This window comes from Dermacentor albipictus, chromosome 9 (genome assembly GCF_038994185.2).
Source record: "Dermacentor albipictus isolate Rhodes 1998 colony chromosome 9, USDA_Dalb.pri_finalv2, whole genome shotgun sequence".
Classification (NCBI taxonomy): domain Eukaryota; kingdom Metazoa; phylum Arthropoda; class Arachnida; order Ixodida; family Ixodidae; genus Dermacentor; species Dermacentor albipictus.
In genome coordinates this window covers 22,767,488-22,787,615 of record NC_091829.1, presented here as the reverse complement: position 1 = coordinate 22,787,615, position 20,128 = coordinate 22,767,488, and the positions used below count along the sequence as shown (strand labels likewise).

Sequence of the window (20,128 nt, the reverse complement as noted above, 5' to 3'; positions counted from 1 at the left end):
TGCAAAAGCTGTGATAATGCTTCCAAAATATGCCAGTTACAGAGTGGCATTTGTTTGTCAACGACTACAGCTTACAGTTTGGTGAGGTCATAGTTAGGATGTTTTTTTGCAAAGAAAGCACCAGAGCAGCATTTGTCATAATTGCCTGAATATTTTCGTGAAGTTGCCAAGAACTCGCCAATCAGAATGCTAACCAGAATAAAGCTGAAATATATATATATTTGCTATAAGCAAGCGAGAAGAACCACGAAAACTGAGTAGCTCAATTTATTCTTAGCAACAACCAAATGGCTTCTGTTGGCTTCATTTGTTTATCCACTATAAGTGCATTTCTTGCTCTAAATAAACATAAAATCAGCTAGATATACAAGCAAATTTGCTAAAACAGGAGCGCTTGAGTCCAGTTTAGTGGCCGATCTTCTTTATTTATTCATTTTCAATACCCTAAGGGCCTTAGAGGGCTTTACCTAGGGAGGAATTCAACTGAATACGTATATGCAATTTCAAAACAATAAAACCCAGCTACAGAAACACTAACAAAGAACAGGGTTTCAATAAAAAGGAAAACAAACAGTGTGTGCTTGCAAACTAGCTTTAAAATTTTTAGCAATAGCAAAAACTGCATGTGGGCTAATCTGAGACTAGGATGATTGTTACGCCTGTTGTAGTACCTTTGTACCTGTGTTCACGAATAATAGCTGCTTCTTTATTTTATTAGACTTAGAAAAGGGCCTGTCAGCTGCAGAAATATGTTCGAAGTTGCATAACTGAACAACTAAAAATCCCAACAATGAAGCATTTTAACACTTAAAACAGTGTCTAGCTATTGACCTGATATCATAATGTGAAGTGCAAGAATGAAGGCATGAGAACAAAGGATGGATCCTGTTCTGTTCTTGTTCTGCCCTTGTTTGGATTTTTTCTGCACTGCAACAATTTTGTTCGGTTTGGCCAGCTTGGCCAGCTTAGCCAAATATTTATTTTTACTTTATCTTTCTAGTTTACTTCATAGAGTATGAAATACCAATCAGTTGCATGGCAGCATACAGGTACATTGCAAGTACGAACGTCTTAATATACTCATTTGCCAAATGAACGCAATAGCAGCAGTTGAGGAGCCTCATGATAGGGCTTACTGTTGGAACACGAGCTAAACAGTTGTTAGAACTTAGTATTAGAAAGCTACCATAGTTACTTTGTCATGTTAATGTCATTGGCTATCATGTGAACTTGTAGGCATTTTATATGTTGCTATGGCATTAGTACCAGTTGTTACGGTATCCACTGAAGCAGCTGGTTTAGAACAGTGTCTGTGCCATCATATCACCAGTTTGGTTTTCTTTTTTTGTTATTTAATGCTGCTCTTGCAGTCAGCATTTACATAATCAAAATGAGTATGAAGTCATGATTCCTAAGCAGCTTGTTATTGTAATATTAGAGTGATCTTTTTCTTTTTTGGAGATAATGTGCACGTTTACCATGTTACAAACACATACATGCATTCCAAATGCACCTCACACCTCGCCTCATTTTTTCTTTATACTGGGGTTTTCCTACCACTAATGTTTTCTCATATTTGTTAACACTTTCCTCTTACCACTATTCGTTAATAGTATGGCATAGTTTGATGGTGTACCACTAGGTAAATTGGGGCATAAAGAATGGAAATGAGTAAAAGGTGTTGCTGCACAACCAAACTATAGAGATGCTGTACTGTAATTAACGATAACCATGCCAAGACTAGTGTCAGTCAGTCAGTCAGTCAGTCAGTCAGTCAGTCAGTTTTTATTTGCAGGAAAATCACATCATCCTGCGGGTGGCAGAGACTAAAGGCATGATTGCCTGACGAGGTCTCTGCCCCCGTAACAAAAGGAGCAGTCTGCAGCAGTACAGCAGAGAGCTGGTAACAAAAGAGAAGCGGCGTTACAAAGAGTACACGCATACAGCCTACATCATACATTCTATCAATATGGGTGTACTTAAACACTATGGACAGTTTATTATTTTTTTTTAAAACACATTGAAGATTCGCTCATGTCACAAAAATACTTAAAAGGAAGTCAACAATTGAAACGGAAATTTACATTTGTCATTGTAACTTAACACTTTCAACCAAAAACAGTGTTACACCAGTGTCACACATATACACTGGTGTATGGGGTAATGTAAAGGTGCATTTCTCTTTTATGATGACTTTTTTGCATTTAAATTTCAGTGTAAGTTTTATCACACTTATAAGTTTGTCAATACATACTAGCACCTGCCCTTGCAGGTCAGGTTATTGAAAAATGGTTCATCCCTTCTGACCTGCTTTTGTTTCTGTCAACACAAAAAGCTCGTGCTTTTTGCACTAGGTGCACGGTAGTGAAGAAGCATTTCATGAATGGTGGTGGCAGTGCTTTTTTGGTTCATAAATGCTTGGTTGCTGCGGTGATGGTGCTTCTTGCCATCTGGCATAGCTGACTTGTAGATGCTAAATTGCTTCTTCCCTTTTACCTCAACTCTTTTTCTTGTCAGCACTTCACATCGCCACCCACCTCACCATCCTTTTTTTGCACCCTTTCACCATCTCTTGCATCACGCTTTTATTTTTTCACCCTTTGGGAGCAGCAGCAGTGGCAGCAGAAGCAGCGCGCCGGCGGTCACGGCGGTGGCAGTGGTGGTGACTCATCGCTTTTCTGTTATTCACATTTTTTTTTTTCTTTGAAATGTTCTTTTTTAGAGAAACAGTAAGAGCATTAGCAGATGGGTAAATGTGACAGTGGTGATGTGCTTTCAAGCCATGCTCTCCTCAGTCTGCACTCGAGGAATAAAAGCTAAAAATCTGTCAGCATTTCAAGATGTGCTGGTACCAGTACTTTTGCACTTCTGGTACTGGGATATTGTCAGTGTTAATGCTAGCAGAAAACTTCAGCATTGTTCAAGCGGCAACTGGAAGTGCAGCCTTATTGTGTAGTCATTGCTAGAGGGTATGTGCTGGTATCAGCATCTCTGCACTGTTGGTACAGGAATCTAACTGGTGTTGGCACCGGAATTTTTACACATGCTGGTACCAGTGCCTGCACTGCTTGTACCAGCAAGTTACACTGCTTCCACTGGCCACACGTACTAGTTTTGTACGTGTGGCCAGTGGAAGCAGCACTACCGTCTTTGTGCTCAAAGATACTCGAGCATTTGTGCTGTGGTGTAGTCATTGGTACAGCGCAGAATGAGTCATTGAGGGCGGGGCATTATTACCTCTCATGAGATCTTTGGTGCTTTGATGAAGCATTTAAGTAGATATTACACTGAAGCAAGGTGGTTGGAAGGGATTGCCACTGTTATCAGTTGGCCATCCTTGGCGTTTGTTCGAGTTTCTTGGGAAAGAAAGGAAAAGCAAGTTACATTGTCTTAGATAATTTTACATGCCTTTTACAGAATGAATTGGTACCAGCCTGCCCTTACCACAACTTCTTTTTATAGCGCTTATTGCAAAAGCGCTTTGAAAGTGACTTCTGCCTCAGCTAGCTGATTGTCTGCTGGGCAATAGGATAACTGCACAAGCTGTTAAAAGCAGAATGGGCTGTGCTGGATAATGTTGCTGACTAGCTAAATGAATGGTTACTCTGATAATTTACACGTACCAACACACGAAGGAAATGTCCAGCTGTTATACAGTCATATTTGTATTGCATCACTCACCTTGCCTTGTGATTTTTTCACATTATGTTGACATGATGAGATGTCATTACATGGGCAACATTCTTAGTAAACATAATAAATTCTGGGGACATTTCAAATTGAGACTTGATTTATTAATAAAGTGGTACTGCTTAAATAATAGGCACATGGGCTATGACGTTGGTCAGCCATGCTTGGCTATGTTTCTTTCAGTAGGCAGAAGGAGAGTTTGGCTTGCAAACATATCACCATTTTTTAAATAAACGTGCAGTTTCTTTTTATGTGAGATTGAGTTGATCCTGTAACAGAGAGCTTCTTGTTCAACCCCAGTTAAGTTCTTTACCAAATACAGAAGTGTACAAATGCTAAAGCCAGTGCGTCTTTTTACCCCTGTCAAGTTTTTCTCAGACAGTGTGATTACATCTCACAGCTATGCTGGGCCTTAGTTAAGGAAAGTTAACTGCGGTGGATGTAGTCTTCATGCAGCTATGAATGTGTTTTTAATATTTTCTAAAGCAACATTGCCAGCATTGCAGACATTTAGTGTTTAAATTTTGATTCTGTAATAGTTGTCAGATTTGTCTTTGACAGCACCAAAACAGTTACTGTAGCATTTCATATAGATAAGTAATAATCTGGCATGTTGAAATAGTGTCAGTGATGCATTGTTGCTTTTCCACTCAACATTTGATATCTGTCATTCATGCAGTAATAGTTTAACCTTCTGCAACATCTAGATGTGCTTGAAGGAGTTGCAGAGAGAGAGCTCTTTGTTTTTGGTCAGAACCCAGTGTTTTTCGTGCTTACATCCCATACAAGTTCTTTTAGGGTCAGCTTATGCATGCCTACATCTTTAATACTGAGGCAGCAAGTGTTTGTAAACTCAGTAATGCCTGAAAATGAAAACTACGTCTCTAATGTTCATGGATAGCTTATACGTCGGAAAGGGACAATTTTATATTCTGAATCCATGCATAACCATTCACAGCAAGCGAGAAATGGAAGTTAGCAGCAGGCTAACATCTTTTTAACTTGCGCTGGCATGTGTAGCCCGCACTATTGATACCAGCAGTTAGTCAACTGACAAGCCATTATTGCAGTCTTAATTCACTGCAGTGTGATAGCAAGCCATGTGACATTTACAGTATGTAATGCACTTTTTTTTCCATTATGTTAATTACAGCAAGAGTGCATCCAAATTTAAGCATGGCGTCAGAAATTCAAAAGAAACATAAACCTATCTTAATCATGGGACTGTGTACAGCTTTTCTGACGCCTGAATTTCTCAAACTAAATGACCAAAAATGGAGGTCTACCTCCATAATGCATGCAACTTAATCTAATTTGTGCAAAAAGATGAAATTGTGTTGCATGCACAGTTGTCCTGCGGACTACAGCGTAACTGACCCAGAACAGCGTAATTAATAATGTCACTAGTGCCTACATGAGTGTTAGCGCAGGTTTCGATATGTATCACATTGTACTGGTTGGTTAAAGAGGCAGGCCTTATGTACATGATAAATATTTTTTAGTATGCATAAGAGTATGCAATGCTTGTGTTTGCTTTTAATCTACAGCCGCTAGCTATATTGTAGTGAGTAGTTCCACCATGCTTTGCACTGGCGCGTGCTGTATCTGTAAGCAGTGTCCGTTGTCACGTCCTGTCCTGTTCAGCTTAAGTATGCCCACAACAACCACGAAATACATATTCCATGGGAGGTAGTGCCACTATGAGTTTGGAAGCTGTGTGTTTGTTTTGTGCAATACGTATATAGTAATAGCTGAGCATACATGGAAGTGTCCAGAAACTTAAAGGACCTATTTGACACAAGTGTAACATGTAGAGGTACTGTATACTAGCACTAAGGACTGTAATTGGGTGTGTTAAACGCAGGAATAATTACATAATGTGCCAAAACCAATAATGCAACTGCAGTTGCAGCATGCACGTAGAGGCGTTTCCGCTGTTGTTGTAGACTCAAAGAAAACAGGAACACTCACTGTGGCGCTACTTAGGATAAGCAAGAGGGACAATGTTCGGGAACTTGCTCATTCAAATTTAGAAACAGTAAATGCAGAACACAGGTGCACTGAGATATAATAGGAGAACATCTTGGAAGGCCTTTGTTCTGCACTGAACTGGATTGCTCTAGTGACAACCATTGTCACTGCTATGTTGACGTATTGGAGTAGTAGCAGGAACTGTAAAGCAGCGTAAGAGATGTGGTCAGAAAGGAGGACGTAAGCATCCACACAAATTCAAACTAACAAATTCACTTCATTTGCTTGTGTGACATTGTTAGTCAGTGCCACTTTGTATTCATACGTCTTCCCTCCTGTCCACATCTTTTGCACCGCTTTACTGTTCCTAATGTCGAACAAGCTAGCTCACTTGCTTCCATTCTTGTAGCAGCAGGCGCATTTTCTGGCTCTGGGTTTCAGTGTGCAATGTTTAGACAAAGGAGATGGCCTTGATGCACTTTCAATATTGAAATAAAATAGGTTAAAAGAAAAACAAAACCATCAGAACTACACTCGAGCATCTTGGCCTAATCATTTTGTAGGCTTAAGAAAAGAGGAGCTTCTTTTTTTCCAGCTTCATTTGCCGTTGCAAAAGGGAGGGACAAGATGTGTGATGGCGTTGTTCTTTGTGGGCGACTGGGTCGGCAGGGTTCTTGAGGACCAAGTGGGAGCGGCAAAAAGAGAAGCGCAAGCGCAAGAAGGAGATGTCTTCCAAGGATGCGTCGACCACGAGCGGAGAGGCGTGAGTGTCGGACTTGTTTTTTTTTTTTTCACTTCCTAGTTTTTTTTCTCTTTCTTTTTCTTCCTGCATGGCTGGCTTTGCATTGCTTTGTGTGCATCACCTCTCTTATCGTAGAAGGGAAAAAAGTACTAACTTGCAAATGCGCCTGAGGCACACATCTATTCAAGCTAAGGACAGGATTTTGTTACTGTGTTTGTGTGAAATTAGGCACCCCTTTTGTTTTTACATGCAGTGAGCTGTATCTTTCTGAAAATGGCCATCGTAGACAAAGGAGTGCTTAGGTTTGCAGGGTGCTTAATATTGCAGACGTACAATAAAATAGGGTAAATTGTTCTACAGTTGTGCATAGTCTTCAAAGAATACAAGCCTTAAGTGTGTGAGGGCCACCTTTATCTGTACCAGCGATGGCTAAGTTTGTCTGTTAGTAAATGTCACTACAGAATTTGTGCGTGTGAAAATTGGGGAATGTGTGACTGTCACACGGAGTTGGCCATGACATGCACCCTCTCAATGTCTTAGTATCAGTTCGTAGAACAGTTCATAAACAGGTCTTTCTAAAAGCAATATGTGACAGCTGTTGTTGTACTGTTTACTAAGTTCTCAAGGCTGCTTGGTTTCTCTATTACGTTGCATTGCTTTTTCATTTTTCTTGGTACATTTCAACTTTAAATTTGGTCATGTACCTCTTGCTTTAGTTTACTAGTGACAAGTTTTATGGCGAATAGCTGGCAAGGGTTCATTACAGTAGAATCTCGGTGATACGTTCATGTCTGATATGAATTTCGGGATGGTACGAATTTTTAAGAAGTCCTGGCTGAGGTCCATTAGCTTAAAACAGCTAAATTTCAAATGATTTGAACTGCTTTTTGTGCCACGCCGGATGGTACGAAGAATTGAGCTGCTGTGTGATATCTGGTGGAGTTGGCAAGGAGGTCCCGACGGGACGGTAGCACCAGACACTTGACTCTTGTCGGGCTCGCAGAGTGGCTGCGCTGATGTGCTGGCTGCATCACTATTGCCAGGGTGACAACCTATGTCACGCCGCCTTGACTTCACCAACGTGCATCCCCTCTGCCCCTCAAAAAAAGAAAGGAGGAAAAAATACTTGTGCTCTGTGTAGTATCACGCAACTTGTTGGCTGTTTTTCAAACACCTTGCAAGTTTATCAGGAACCGGCATTCACATGCAACCCAGTCTTGCTGCGCCAGCAAGGTCAGTGGCATTCACTTCCATGGGTAGCTTTATCTGCCGTTGTCTTCGGTGCCTGATGACAATTCGAAACTTTGCTACCTTTGTACATGTCAGATGCATGATACATAGTAACTTTGCCACTGCAAAGAAAAGCACTTAGATTTCCTTGCACAAATTGTGTACTTATCACCCTGAGGCAGCAGCTAGAATGCAGCAATGAAATAAGATAACCAGGCAGGTCTTGGAATGTCGACCTTGGAACATGCGGACTGCGCAGCTTGCTGCTGCTGAAATGGGCTCGAAACAAGCGTGCCAGTGATTCAAATTCGTGCCCGCCAATAGGAGTGCTTCTTGCATGCCAAGTGACTGCAGTGATAAATTGTGAAGCCAGTTTTCTCTTTTCACGCTCGCTTTTGTAGCTTTTATATCTGCATGGAGAAATACAGCGCTGTGGCTATCTGAATTTTCCATGTTGTGTTTACGGCGATACCAAGATGGCAGCTCTTGGAAAGCCGTGCTCGCGCTATCAGCGGTGCGATAGGACCTCCCGAAGCTTGATTTTCTTCCCAATTTCAAAAACACCACTCTAAATATGTGCAGGTTTCTAAAATTCTGCTGATATTTGTTCCAAATATTTCGCTATAAGATAAAGGAAGGCCTTAGGACTGCAGAAGAATAAATAAGTGAAAAAATCTGAAATTTTGAGCAAGTTACCCATTTCATTGCAGCCCCCCCCCCCCCCCCTACCTTTTAGATTTTTAAAAACATTCTTGGGTGATACGAATTTTGGGGGTTATCAATTTTTGCACCGTCCTGAGAGGTTTGTATCATGGAGATTCTACTGTAGTTGGTTTTCAGTTTCTCTTCTCGTAATTATGTTCTTAACTCACATCACTAAGTGCCCCGTGTTAGTGATCGGCATAGCTCTCATATTGGGAAGTCGTTATCTTGCAAGCGTGCAGTGGCTGTGAAATTAATTGCCAAATTTGCTTGCTCTTGGAGCTGCTATTATGAGCATTTATGAAATACTTTGACAAAGGTTGGTAAGAGAACTAACCGGGGTTCTGAGTCATAGCTTACTGTGGAAGCACTGCAATTTTCGGCTCCTCTGAGCAATTTGACAGGATTGGGATTTGGTAGGTGTAGCACGAGCTTGAGTGCATTTTGCACTAAATTGCACATTGTTGCACAAGGTCTAAAGCAACTATACATTATGTGTTCGACTTTGTAAGTGCTAACACATGTTAAAAATAAAGAACTGTGGACCTGTATAGCTGCTATAACACTTCACCACTTGAGAAGTATGTGTAATGAGAAGTAGGTTGAACTTGCAAAATCTCTACACTTTCCACAAGGCAGTCGTTTTTCAGTAAGGGTCTTTTCACCTTGCACAGCTCAAAAATTATTCTTACACCATTTATGTAATATGTGTTTTTTGTAGCACTTCACTATTGCTCATGTCTAAGATGGTGTTGGTCTGTTTGGTGTGCTGTGCAAAAGCTAACTGCACCCCTTGTGTAAGTTTTGCCACTTGACAGTTGTCTGTGCTCACATGCGCTTGCTCTGTGTTCACTAACACTGCTTGTTGTGCCAGCTTTGTTTATGTAGTGCTGTACGTGCTCAAACGATAGTAGACCTTGAATCTGAGTTGACACCCACATGCCGCAAGCTTTTCTGCGATGATATGTCACAAATGCGTAAGCAGTCTGCCAAGTACAGCCGTATAGCTTCGCTGTAAAAACGAAAATAAAGCGATTTAGCAGCAGCACAGCTTATCATGCAAGCACGCCTACAAGGTCAACACTACAGACAGAAAAAAATAACAGCACTATAGTATAGTGTTATTAAAAGCGAATCAATAAAACTGAAAAGTCTTCAATATGGTTGGTTGTGTAAATAAGTTGATACTTTTATTTGAAGGATGGAACTGGGCAGGCCATGTAACACATAGAATGGATAACTGGTAGACCGTTAGCGTCACAGAATGGGTGCCAAGAGAAAGGAAGTGCAGTTGAGAGCGGCAGGAAACTAGGTGCGGTGATAAAATTAGAAAATTTCCAGGCGCAAGTTGGAATCAGTTCACGCAGGACAGTTGTTATTAGAGATCGCATGCAGAGGCCTTCATCCTTCTGTAGACATAAAGATATGATGATGATGACAACGACGACAACAACTACTTTTATTTAAGATATGTGTTAGCAACAGCAGAAAACGAACTCCAGGCAGAGTGGCAGGGAGGGTACAAAAGGAGCACTCGCATTGAAGGCAGGTCCGTAATTGGGGATGATCGCAACTTGTCTCAACGTAAACTCTCAAAGCATGCCCTGCGAACATATTTAATCTTTTTAGACAAATAAAACAAAGCAACCTTAATTTTGAACTGTGTAAGTAAGTTAATCAATCTTTTATTTTGTAATTTTACAGCAGCATTTAGCAGTGAAGGCAAATAAGCTTCAAGCAGGGCACGGGTAGTTACAAAATTTTTGGTTATATATAAGTTGGGGCTGTAATATAGGATGATCACTACTCAAAAGGAAATTAAAATGGCCCAGCAACACTCTTCTTTAATATCGTAAATAAACTTGCGTGATAGCTACAGAATACTGTCAGGAATGCCTGATCACAATGTTATTCCCAAACATGTGCCTTGGAATCCACAGTTGCGCCTGGAAGACTGCCTGCCCTTTCCTTCAACTTTTCGAAACCTTGTGCCACCCTTTTCTTTTTTTTTACACAAGTGAAAAATGCATATTAGTATGACTTCCTTAATTATTACAGCTAAGCAGTGCTTCCAGCAGAAGCAGATAAATCTTATTATTGATAAGGCAAGTGGCAGCATCTGGTGGTGGCGAATGATAAAACTGTGCTGATACTATGGCCTGGCAGATAAGCAGTGCTGCAGAGAATTGCGCCACTGGATCTTGAGCTTGTGCTAACACGAAAGCTTGGTCCAGCGATGTACAGAGAGCCAAGGGCATTGTTCTGCGTAGACCTGGCACACAGCATTGAGCATGATAAGGTTGACCGCAATAAGGGGAATGGTTTCAAAGGTTTGGAAGTGGCAGCATTTATAACTGCTCATACTCGGGACACTTAAAAAACATTTTGCTTGAAAAGATTCATGAAGTCGTGCCCTTTGTAGTACCAGATGCGTTGCACACCTTCTGTAGACGGGTGTTGCAAGGCTCCCGTAACGTAAGTGCGTGAGAATCTCATGTACAAAGCAAATGCTGACCCTGGGCGAGTTTCAGATTGAGCGCAAAACACGTCTTCTCCTAAAGCAAGGCGGCCGCCTGGGTGGCGCTCGCTCCTCAGGGCACGAGCCGCTCTGGGCCGAGCCGGCGGCAGTGGCACTCTGCACGAACCGTCGCCGCCATGCGAGCGCAACGCGCTCCGACGGCTTTCTGTCGAGCAGCCCCGAGCCACCTCCGACCTCGATTCGCTCTTCCACGTGCCGGTCCCCACGGCAACCACCTCAGTTGCACCGGTGCCCACCAGGTTAGTGGCTCTGGTGCAAAGACGGTGGCAGCGAGCAGTAGTTGGTATGCAAATGCGGTTCGTGCATGTAAGACAAAAATGGTAGGCTTAATGTTTGACATGTCCATCAGCAAAATTTTTGAACTTTTTTCTTCTTTGAATCGTCCTGTTCACATGCCCTTTTAGATAAAATGTAGCATACCTGCCATGCAGGCTCACTAGCAGCACCGTTCCGCTGCCGAGCATTAGACCTTCGGTTCGATTCCTGGCTGCCACAAGCACATTCTGATGATGCTGGAATGCAAAAACGCATGTGCAGTGCACTTTGAGAGCCCCAGGTGGTCAAAATAATCTGGAGTCTTTTGCTACGGAACCTCTTTTAGCCCTTGAGTTTCTTCGGGACAACAAACCCAATCAATGAATCAATGAATCAATCAATAGTAAAAGTATCTGAAATTGACATCTTCACTGCAAAGAATAGCTCACATTGGTACATTATCTACCTTCTGTATAAGAAGGTAGGAGTGCACACATAAGAAGACACTGCTACAGGACTTGGTGTTGTTGCTGTCTTAGGTGAAACTGTATGTGTGTGGTGTTCACACTGGTCCAGTGAGATGCCCCTTCACCTAGCGCTACAAAAGTTCCATCGGTATCGGTGCGTATTGTGTGGTGATGTGAAGTTCATTGACTAGTGGTTGTGTTGGCTTTGCCTACTAACGTTGCTGCTACGCTGCTACTAACAAGCTTATTGTGTACCACGGCTACTGCACGTTTTTCACTGTGCTTGAATTGGTGTGTTCACCACTCTCCACCCTACTTTCTCACTTGTCTGCTAACTGCACGTTTCACATGTGACTACAGATTACCTGTTGAACTGTGTTCTGTTAATTTGGACGTTATCTCAGTGCACGGAACAAGGGAGATGAAAGTGTTTGTTACAAACTTTGTACTGTAAGGAGCCAGCTTATTAAGTTGTTGCAAAACCACCTTAGTGCATATAGCAGCTGTCTCGATGCTGTGTTGGCACAATAACAGACATGTGCTTTACGTAAACATCATGCAATGTATGTAGACACAAACAGAGTTCCCATGTTCGTTTCCCCCTATTACTACAAAAAACAGTGATACAATGTCATTTGATATTTTGTTGCGCAAATTGCTCCTTGTAAACAGCTTTCAAAAGAGCGCACCAGCTAATCTTCATCATTTTCTCAGGTAGTCATCATAGGTCATGCACATGATGTGTAATTGTATTGAACCATGCCTGGCATTTCACTTAAATGTCTGAAGTTCATCCGGTTTATAAGGCATCGACTACACGAGGCATTCATAATGTATTCACACTGATTTTACATCTGTTCATTTCCCTGCCTGGCTGGCCTTCTCAGAGACAGCAAAGAATCTGAAGAACAGGTGAGCTAACCTTTTCTGTTTTAACTCTCAGCTATGCAGAGGCTTGACTGTTCATTGTCAGTACAGACTGAGTGTCAAAAGCACTCCGTAGAGCTTTAGGGCAGGCATTTTATATGGCGCTTTCTTCTGTAGAACGCCGAAGTCGACGAAGAAGGTTACACAGTACGGCCATCATCGGAGCGTCACAAAGAAAGTATCCTTTCTCTCGTACGGCGATATCAAACTTTTGTTCTTTGCGCTGGTGGATAGTAACATAGCAGTGCGCTGCAAGTTTGAGTGGTGCACTATCCTGTCAAAAAATATGCTACCTTGTGTTAATATTTCCTTAACCACCGGCTCCTTTAGATGACAGGGACAGTTTCTACTCAAGTTCAGACGGCGATTCAGGTGAGACATTTTTTTCTTCATTTATGTAATCCAATGATAATGCAACACAAATCTTTTAAAGTTAACACTTGCATGTGTGAAGCTACAAGTGTTATTGCAATTTTGGAACAAGTTGCACATGGGATATCAGTAGACCAGTGATAAAAAGCTCGCCCTCTTTGGGAATCAAACCTAGCTATACCTTGCGAGAGACAAGCATTCTACTTTGAAGCTGGTCCCAAACCTTCTAGTAAAATGTCATGTAAATTGCTATGACTAACTGGGGTACCACCTCCACAATTTTTGTGTAGCACATGGCACACTGCTCATAACCTCTTTAGTTGTTCTACAAGAGATATTTCGAAGTCTCATGCCTGCTCAGGTTTGAGTTGTGCTGCTCTTGCTGCCTTATCACAGCACTATAAGATGAGCATAAGTGCACTCTACCTGCAGCTTTCCATCATTTCAACTGGCAGATCCAACGGTAAGTTAAAATATAAATGGTGCGAAGCACGGCCTATCTCATGATGATGATGATAAATATGAGAGAATTACTCTTTGAAACAGGGGCACGGCATGTGCCAACACACTCCAGCATATGCTGTTGAAGTTCACATGCAACTGTTCTATCATTACGTAGTAAATCCCAACGTTGGGATTGAAGTGCCACTTGCAGTTTTGTTGAGGCGAACTAAGAATGATTAATACCCCTCCCACATGCTTCGGAGATTAAAGACACTTGTATGTTGCAACGCTTGTTTCTCAGCATATTGTTACCATAACCGCACATTTCGTTACCACAATTATGCTCTTCTTAAAAGAGCATGTATGTTGCTAGAGGATACTTGCACACTGTTTGTTGTTTCATTGCATCATTCGGCAGAGAACATAGCTGCTCAGCAGCACGTCTGTGGGACCAATACAGAAGGGTCTATAAGACGATGTGACTAACTTTATTATGGTGCAGTACACTCCCTTGTGAGTGTTTTCTCTCCTTACGCTCCTTCCATCTATCATGCAGCTATGCCTCTCTCACACATCGTCAGGCAACCGCTCAATCTGTCTAACACCAGGGGAGAAACATACACACTCGCACCAAGCAATGGGGTGTTATAGTTCTGAAGGAATTTTCTTGCTGGAAGTTTACATACTCTTCAGATATTCACAAAATTTTGGAAACTGGCAAAAAGAATCCTAGCCTTGGTCCATTGACTGAAACAGTCACTATCAACATCTATGCAGCAGCATGTGTGGTATATTTTTTTAGGTATCTTGGCAGCCACATAGTACTACAGAGTTCATGACAGCATTTCTACCCGAATTACCATAGCCACATCAAAATGAGAGTCTCGAATTTTCAACATATGCATCTTTCCAAGTATATACATATGAATGCATGCTTTTTGCTCTGTTGCAAGCAGGTGCTGTTGATTTTCTAGCTTTTTCGAGCAGGTGCCTGCAGCAACACAGAAAATTTATGAGCGTTCTCTTGAATTTTCTGTCTTCCATTTGCAGTGTTTTCGCTGCAAAAGGCTCATGAGATGAGTTGGCGATTTTTGCCTTCTGTTAAAGAAGAAAAGCTCAGCATTCAGTTGTGTTAGTTCGGAAGAGATCTGTTGTAGTTGCTACATTTCATTTAAACATGCCTCTGCATGGTGTACTGTAACATGCAGACGATGAAGAGAGAGACAGGAGGATCCACATAGAAATCAAGCCCTTGAGCAACGGTGCACCAATGAGTGCAAGTGTTGATGAGCTGCGCGCCACCATTGGCTCACTATCACTGTCACCAATTCCCCAGCATTCTGTAAGTCTGGCATTTTTCTTTTGCATCTGTGTGTGTGTGCACGCACACACTCTTGCTTCTGTTTTACTACTATCATGACATATAGCAGCTATTGCACTGTAAGCATTGTTTTCACACACGCCACTATGACTCAATGTCTGTGATCTTTTGCTGAAGTACAAGGTTTTATTCCTTGCCACTGTGGCCACATTTCACTGAAGGTGGAATATGAAAACGCCCAAGCACTGAGTTTGAGTGAACAATAAAGAGCGAACATTAAAGAACCTCAGTTCATCAAAATAATATGGAGCCCTTTTCTGTGGCATCTCTTGTGCTCCCTCTGTTAAGATGTTAAATTTCATCAATTGATCATTCCGTGTTGCATAGTTCTTGAAGTTATTTGACTGAATGCTTGTTGCTCGACTAATGGTGTCATACATGACATAACACTTCCGAAATAAGAGTATTGCAAAACATTTGAAAACTATCGCCCCTGAAGTCTTATTGAAGCTAGCAGCTATAGAGCTATGGCTGTCAACTTTGGAAGTTGGTGCTGCTGTGTGGAGTTGGTTGCAACTTTATAATTTGATTATTGGCGTGTATACATACAAAACTTTGCGTGTCATGTCGGCAGAAAAAACAAGTAGGATGCAGTTCAGAAAGTAAACTATCAGATGAACTATCAGACCAACTAGATCAACTGCACTAGCACACTAACTGTAGCTCAATTACTGCATGTCATAGTTACATGCTGTTGCACAAAACATTTGACTGCATTTATTCCATCAGTCATGATTACTGCATATGCGGACGCACTTTCTTGTGAGTGTAACTTCAGTAAGCCTCAGATGAGGTTCAGCTTAATCAAATTTAATGCAGCCTACATAACCACGGTAATTGACAACTTCACTGGTTTGGCTGGTTAGCTTGCCAGCCAGCCACTTGCGAAGTGAAATTTTGGGGCACTTGGCCTGCTGTCTGATATGCGTCGCACACATCATCAAAGAAGAGTTCTTGTCTGCGTCTTCTTTCTTATTTTTCCCTTTGCCTTGTCCTTTCTCCTTTTCCCACCGACGCCGTTCTGCAGAGTCGGAGGCCAGAAACGCTGTACATCAGGCACAAGGTAGCTTGTAGTTGCTTAGTGGCATGCGGCTGGGAATGAGTGTGTGGCCATGGCTGTGCCTGTGTTTGCCCCAAACCGCTGCCCGAGCAGTCAAGAGACCCTTTTTCCCGTTTGTAAAGCAGGCTTCTTTGCAGGGCACTGTGCCAATTTGATGGAAGCATAAGTCGCTTTCGCACTCGGAGTGCTTGTAATGCTCGCTTTTCTGTAAGCCAGTTGACCAATCTGACGACAGTGCAGTCAGTTTGCATTTGACTTGTTTGTAAAGCTGGATTTCCTGCAGTGCACTTTGCTGATTGGATGGCAGCATAGTCAGTATTGCATTCGATTTGTGTATGAAAAGATTGTGCTTCTTATGGGATGAAAAATGTAGACATGGCACTTTGGTGAATCTATGCAGCAAAGCACCACACACTGGCTGCGTTTTGCAGTCATCTAAACTGTGATTGGCACCGCCATTAATTGGTTAACAGTGCGTTACAGAGGAGCATTTTTTGTCAGCGCAATGTCAAATTAGGAAAAGGCACTGGTGTGGCTGTTTTTGAAGATGCATTTCATTTACCATTCTTTTTCTGATGACATTTGCTCACCTAAAAACCTGGCATGTGGCCTGTAATGGAGCTTGACATGTCATGAGCTATGCATGGTCACTTACAGTGAAAAAAACTGCTGCTAAGTTGTCTCATCACACTCTGTCTTAATGCAAGTGTGTATGTGGTTGCGCATTAACATGTCAACTTATCATTGAGAGCTTGTGATTAGTAACTGCAGCAGTTGATCTTCTTTCCTTGCTCAAATATTTTTTTTTTATGTCTGTTTACCGTGTGAACTGTGCATGTATATGTGCATGCATCTGTGTGTATATACCATGAGTGTGTATGCATCTACAGGTGTGCATAAATTTGAGCCTCTCTTCTTTTGGTTGGAAAAGGGAGAAATTTAGATAGGTATTATGGTTTGTGAGACAAGTTCTCTGAAAGGACATCTTGATTGCAATGTGTGTTCTTTACATTAGATATGGCATACTTACACAATCTCTTTTCGAACTCATTGCTTATTGATCCTCATTAGAATACTGTATATTCTCGCAGTTCCCGGTAATAATATACATAGTAGTTTCTCTACAAATGGAGAATGTGAGTGGGTACTAACTAATGTGCCATTAACAACTTGAATGAATGCCTGTTGCATGCTCATGTGGTAGGAATAAGAAAGAGAGGGCTCAGTTCCGGACTTTGCTTTGTTTAGCCTAGGTATCGTACGTAACTTGTCTCTCCATCTGTGTTGGATTAAACCCTAGCTTTTTACATGAGTTGTCTGTGGAGATGTTGGAAAGAGGGAGCATGGTATATCTAATGTAGGTCATAAATGATGAACGTCTATAAGTAGGTTGTGAAATAGTGAACGAAACAAACAAGATTCATAATTTAGTTTTGGGATTCCTACATCTCAGTTATGTGGAAGGTGTTCAGGCATAACACTCATGTTCATATTCAAGTGCAATGTGTGAAATCCTGCAAAAAGATGTTGACACTCTCTAACGCTTGTGATTGGGTTGTTTCATTCATGCAGCTTTGTCTCATAGTTTAGTTAGCTGAAGCAAGGCTGATCCTTGTGCGATTTTCTTTTTTGCAGCTGTTTTTAGTAGTGGTTAACATTGCACAGACACATGGTAGTACATGCACTTGGTACCACCTACATAAACTTGGGAAGATCACGAACCTTAAAAGACAGTGCTGTTTATTTGTGCAAGGCTCTTGCTCACTGATCTCAAATATAACCTGAACAGGTCAGTCATAGTGGTAGCAATAACAATGTCTGACAACGACGAGGTGAATGATGCAGCTCACAATTAGCGCTGAATTCTGGATTGCAGGGCATTCCAGATTAAGTGTGAAAAGAATATGATACTGTGAACGTGTTGCATAGGTGCATGACATTAGTGATAATGTGCCAGAAGCAATAAGTAAAGGAAGCACATGACAAGCATTGCATACATGCATTGATCAGCAGTCTGTACAGGAAGATCGTGTTGCATGGCCATGTGCTTGGAGCTGGACAATTCCTTTTTACTGTCTCCCATGCAGCAGTGGCTTGCATGACAGCTGTAGTTTATCCTGGTTTGTGAATGCGAGATTGACATTGCTAACACTGCAGGCACGGAGAGCGTACAACAGCGCCTCGTCGACGCCAGATGAAGCACCCAAGAGACCAGCAAATCAAAGTTCAAAGTGAGCCTACTTTTCCTGCATATTGGAATCATTGCCTCTTGTTCTTGGCTGGCAGTTTTTTTACTGTTTAGAAACTTATTTGTTTACAAGCTGCTGCAAGCCCTAAAAAATCGGATTGCAATTGCAATTGTAATTGGACAGGCAACAATGGGCTTCGACATGGAGCTGACAGTCATAGGTGGAAAGTTTTCATATTTTCCGGAGGGGGCTGAGGCCCAACCAGCTTTCCAAACCCATTATATATGTATATATAACCTTTGGTAACAGTTGCACTTGAAGAATGGTGCACTGAAAAGTCATGGCCTTATATGAGCATTTACGAGACCTCATGGTAGGAAACAGTTTAATTTCACAGCCAGAGTCCTCTTTCACCATCAAGAATCTGGCGTGTCTCGGTGGTGTAATGTTCCTTCGTGTAATTGTCGTATACTTCATTATCACTAATACTGCTACGCCTTTCCGGAGAAACTGCAGTCTCTCTCTCTCTCTCCCTGTGTGTGTGTGTGTGTATACACACACACTTCTTTTTTTAACTGGGAGTTTCAGTATAAGCGCTGCTGCACATATGACTGCTGTTGATTCTGATTTCGAGTGAATCCGACTTGGCCTCATTTTGGCTACTGAGTTAATTATACACGGGGTCCCCGCTATCATGCACAAGTCTTAAATAAAGGGCAATTGCGCTACTCGAAGAAAACCTAGTGCATATTGTTTCCAGTACAGTATAGTAGCCGCTGAATGGACCTGTGACATCAAACTGGTCATTGGCCATGAAATGTGCTGTAAGGTAAGCTTGTGAAGTTAGTTGTATTGGTGGTCGCTCATGTAGCAGCTTCTCATCTGTCAGTGACTCATGGCATCGTGCAAGTTTTTGAAATAGTAATGTGTCGTTTCGATGCGCTGCATTCGAAATGTTTAATTTCATTCCAGTACCTATTTCTTACGTGCCTAAAGTGGGTGCCAGCATTCGTGGAACTGTTGTAACACTAAATACATTTTTTGCTCTTCTTTTTTTTCCCCAAGGGCTCATTTCAGTGAAGTCTCCTATGCCAAATGTGTGTTAAAAGGATACTAAAGAGAGAAATAATTCTAGCTGTGTTAACAGGTCATCCTTCTACGACGCCAATGATTCCTACTGTTACAAGATGTTAGGCAAGTCGGAAGAAGCGCAAGAACTAAAAGTGTGCAGCGATGCCACTATGGAGTTAAGGCACCAGCTCGCCTTGGCATTTGGGATTTTGATGGCATCTGCTCGCGCCTGGCTTATTGTTTACCTTTAACAATGGACTACACTGTGTTTTAAATGATCCAAGAAATGAACTTGGCAAGTTTGAAAAATATTTACTGAGCCACAATGGCTCATATACAAAAAAAAAACAAAAAAAAATAAATCTGTGATGCCACACAGACTGACTGGTGCAGAATTTAAAAAAAAGAGAGCGATAAATTACCTTTATTTTCTCTTTCAATAATAATGAGCATATTATTCTGTAGTTAATGAAAATGTAGTTTTACAAGAAATATATTCATTATCAGCCTAGACTGATTTAGTGTTTCTGTTTAGTGTCACTAAAAAAAAATATTTTTGGCAGGGCCCGCGAGAGGGCCGTCAGGTTTCACTTCATGGTTCCCGAGTGGGCCTAGCCAGGTGACACTGAGTTTACTCGCATCTATTGTGGACCCAATAAAGTTGTTTCACTCACTCACTCACTCACTCATTTGAAAGGCACAGAATCGGAACAAAAGAATTGTTACAGAACACAGGCCCTTGCTGCTGTGTTTGATGGCCCCAGTGGGTGCATTAATTTTTCTTTTTCTTCTTTTATTCGCAGGGACAGTACAGGCATAGGCAGCGGCACGGAAGCTGACATGCTCGGCTTGTTCCCACTGGACACGAGCGCATCAACGCCCACCACGCGACTTCAAAGTCCGCTGGGCCAGGGTGAGCCAGCATCGCAGCCTTCTGCGTCGAGCAACGTTCCCTCCTGGGACCGATATGCAGGTCAGTGCAAGCATGATTACACATATGATTAAGAAGAAAAGAAAAAAAAAAGAAAACATGCTTGGAAATTGATATCAAGATCCAGACAGGGCTGAACTGCTGAGATATCTGAAAC

At 41.8% G+C, this 20,128-nt stretch overlaps 1 protein-coding gene across 7 annotated transcripts in view; it reads left to right on the top strand.

The window, feature by feature from the left end:
* The window catches only part of LOC135901956 (F-BAR domain only protein 2), an 81,259-nt gene that overhangs the window by 46,695 nt on the left and 14,436 nt on the right, over positions 1-20,128 (top strand). For 2 of the 7 annotated variants that reach the window (XM_065431806.2, XM_065431803.2), the window contains 9 exons: positions 6,331-6,424; positions 10,931-11,113; positions 12,484-12,508; positions 12,641-12,701; positions 12,854-12,895; positions 14,548-14,681; positions 15,748-15,783; positions 17,938-18,011; positions 19,844-20,013. In XM_065431806.2, the coding sequence (XP_065287878.1) occupies positions 6,331-6,424; positions 10,931-11,113; positions 12,484-12,508; positions 12,641-12,701; positions 12,854-12,895; positions 14,548-14,681; positions 15,748-15,783; positions 17,938-18,011; positions 19,844-20,013 (819 nt within the window). Of the gene's footprint in view, positions 1-6,330; positions 6,425-10,900; positions 11,114-12,483; positions 12,509-12,640; positions 12,702-12,853; positions 12,896-14,547; positions 14,682-15,747; positions 15,784-17,937; positions 18,012-19,843; positions 20,014-20,128 lie in introns of all 7 variants that reach the window. The other 5 variants (XM_065431805.2, XM_065431802.2, XM_065431808.2 and 2 more) reach the window with 3 other exon arrangements.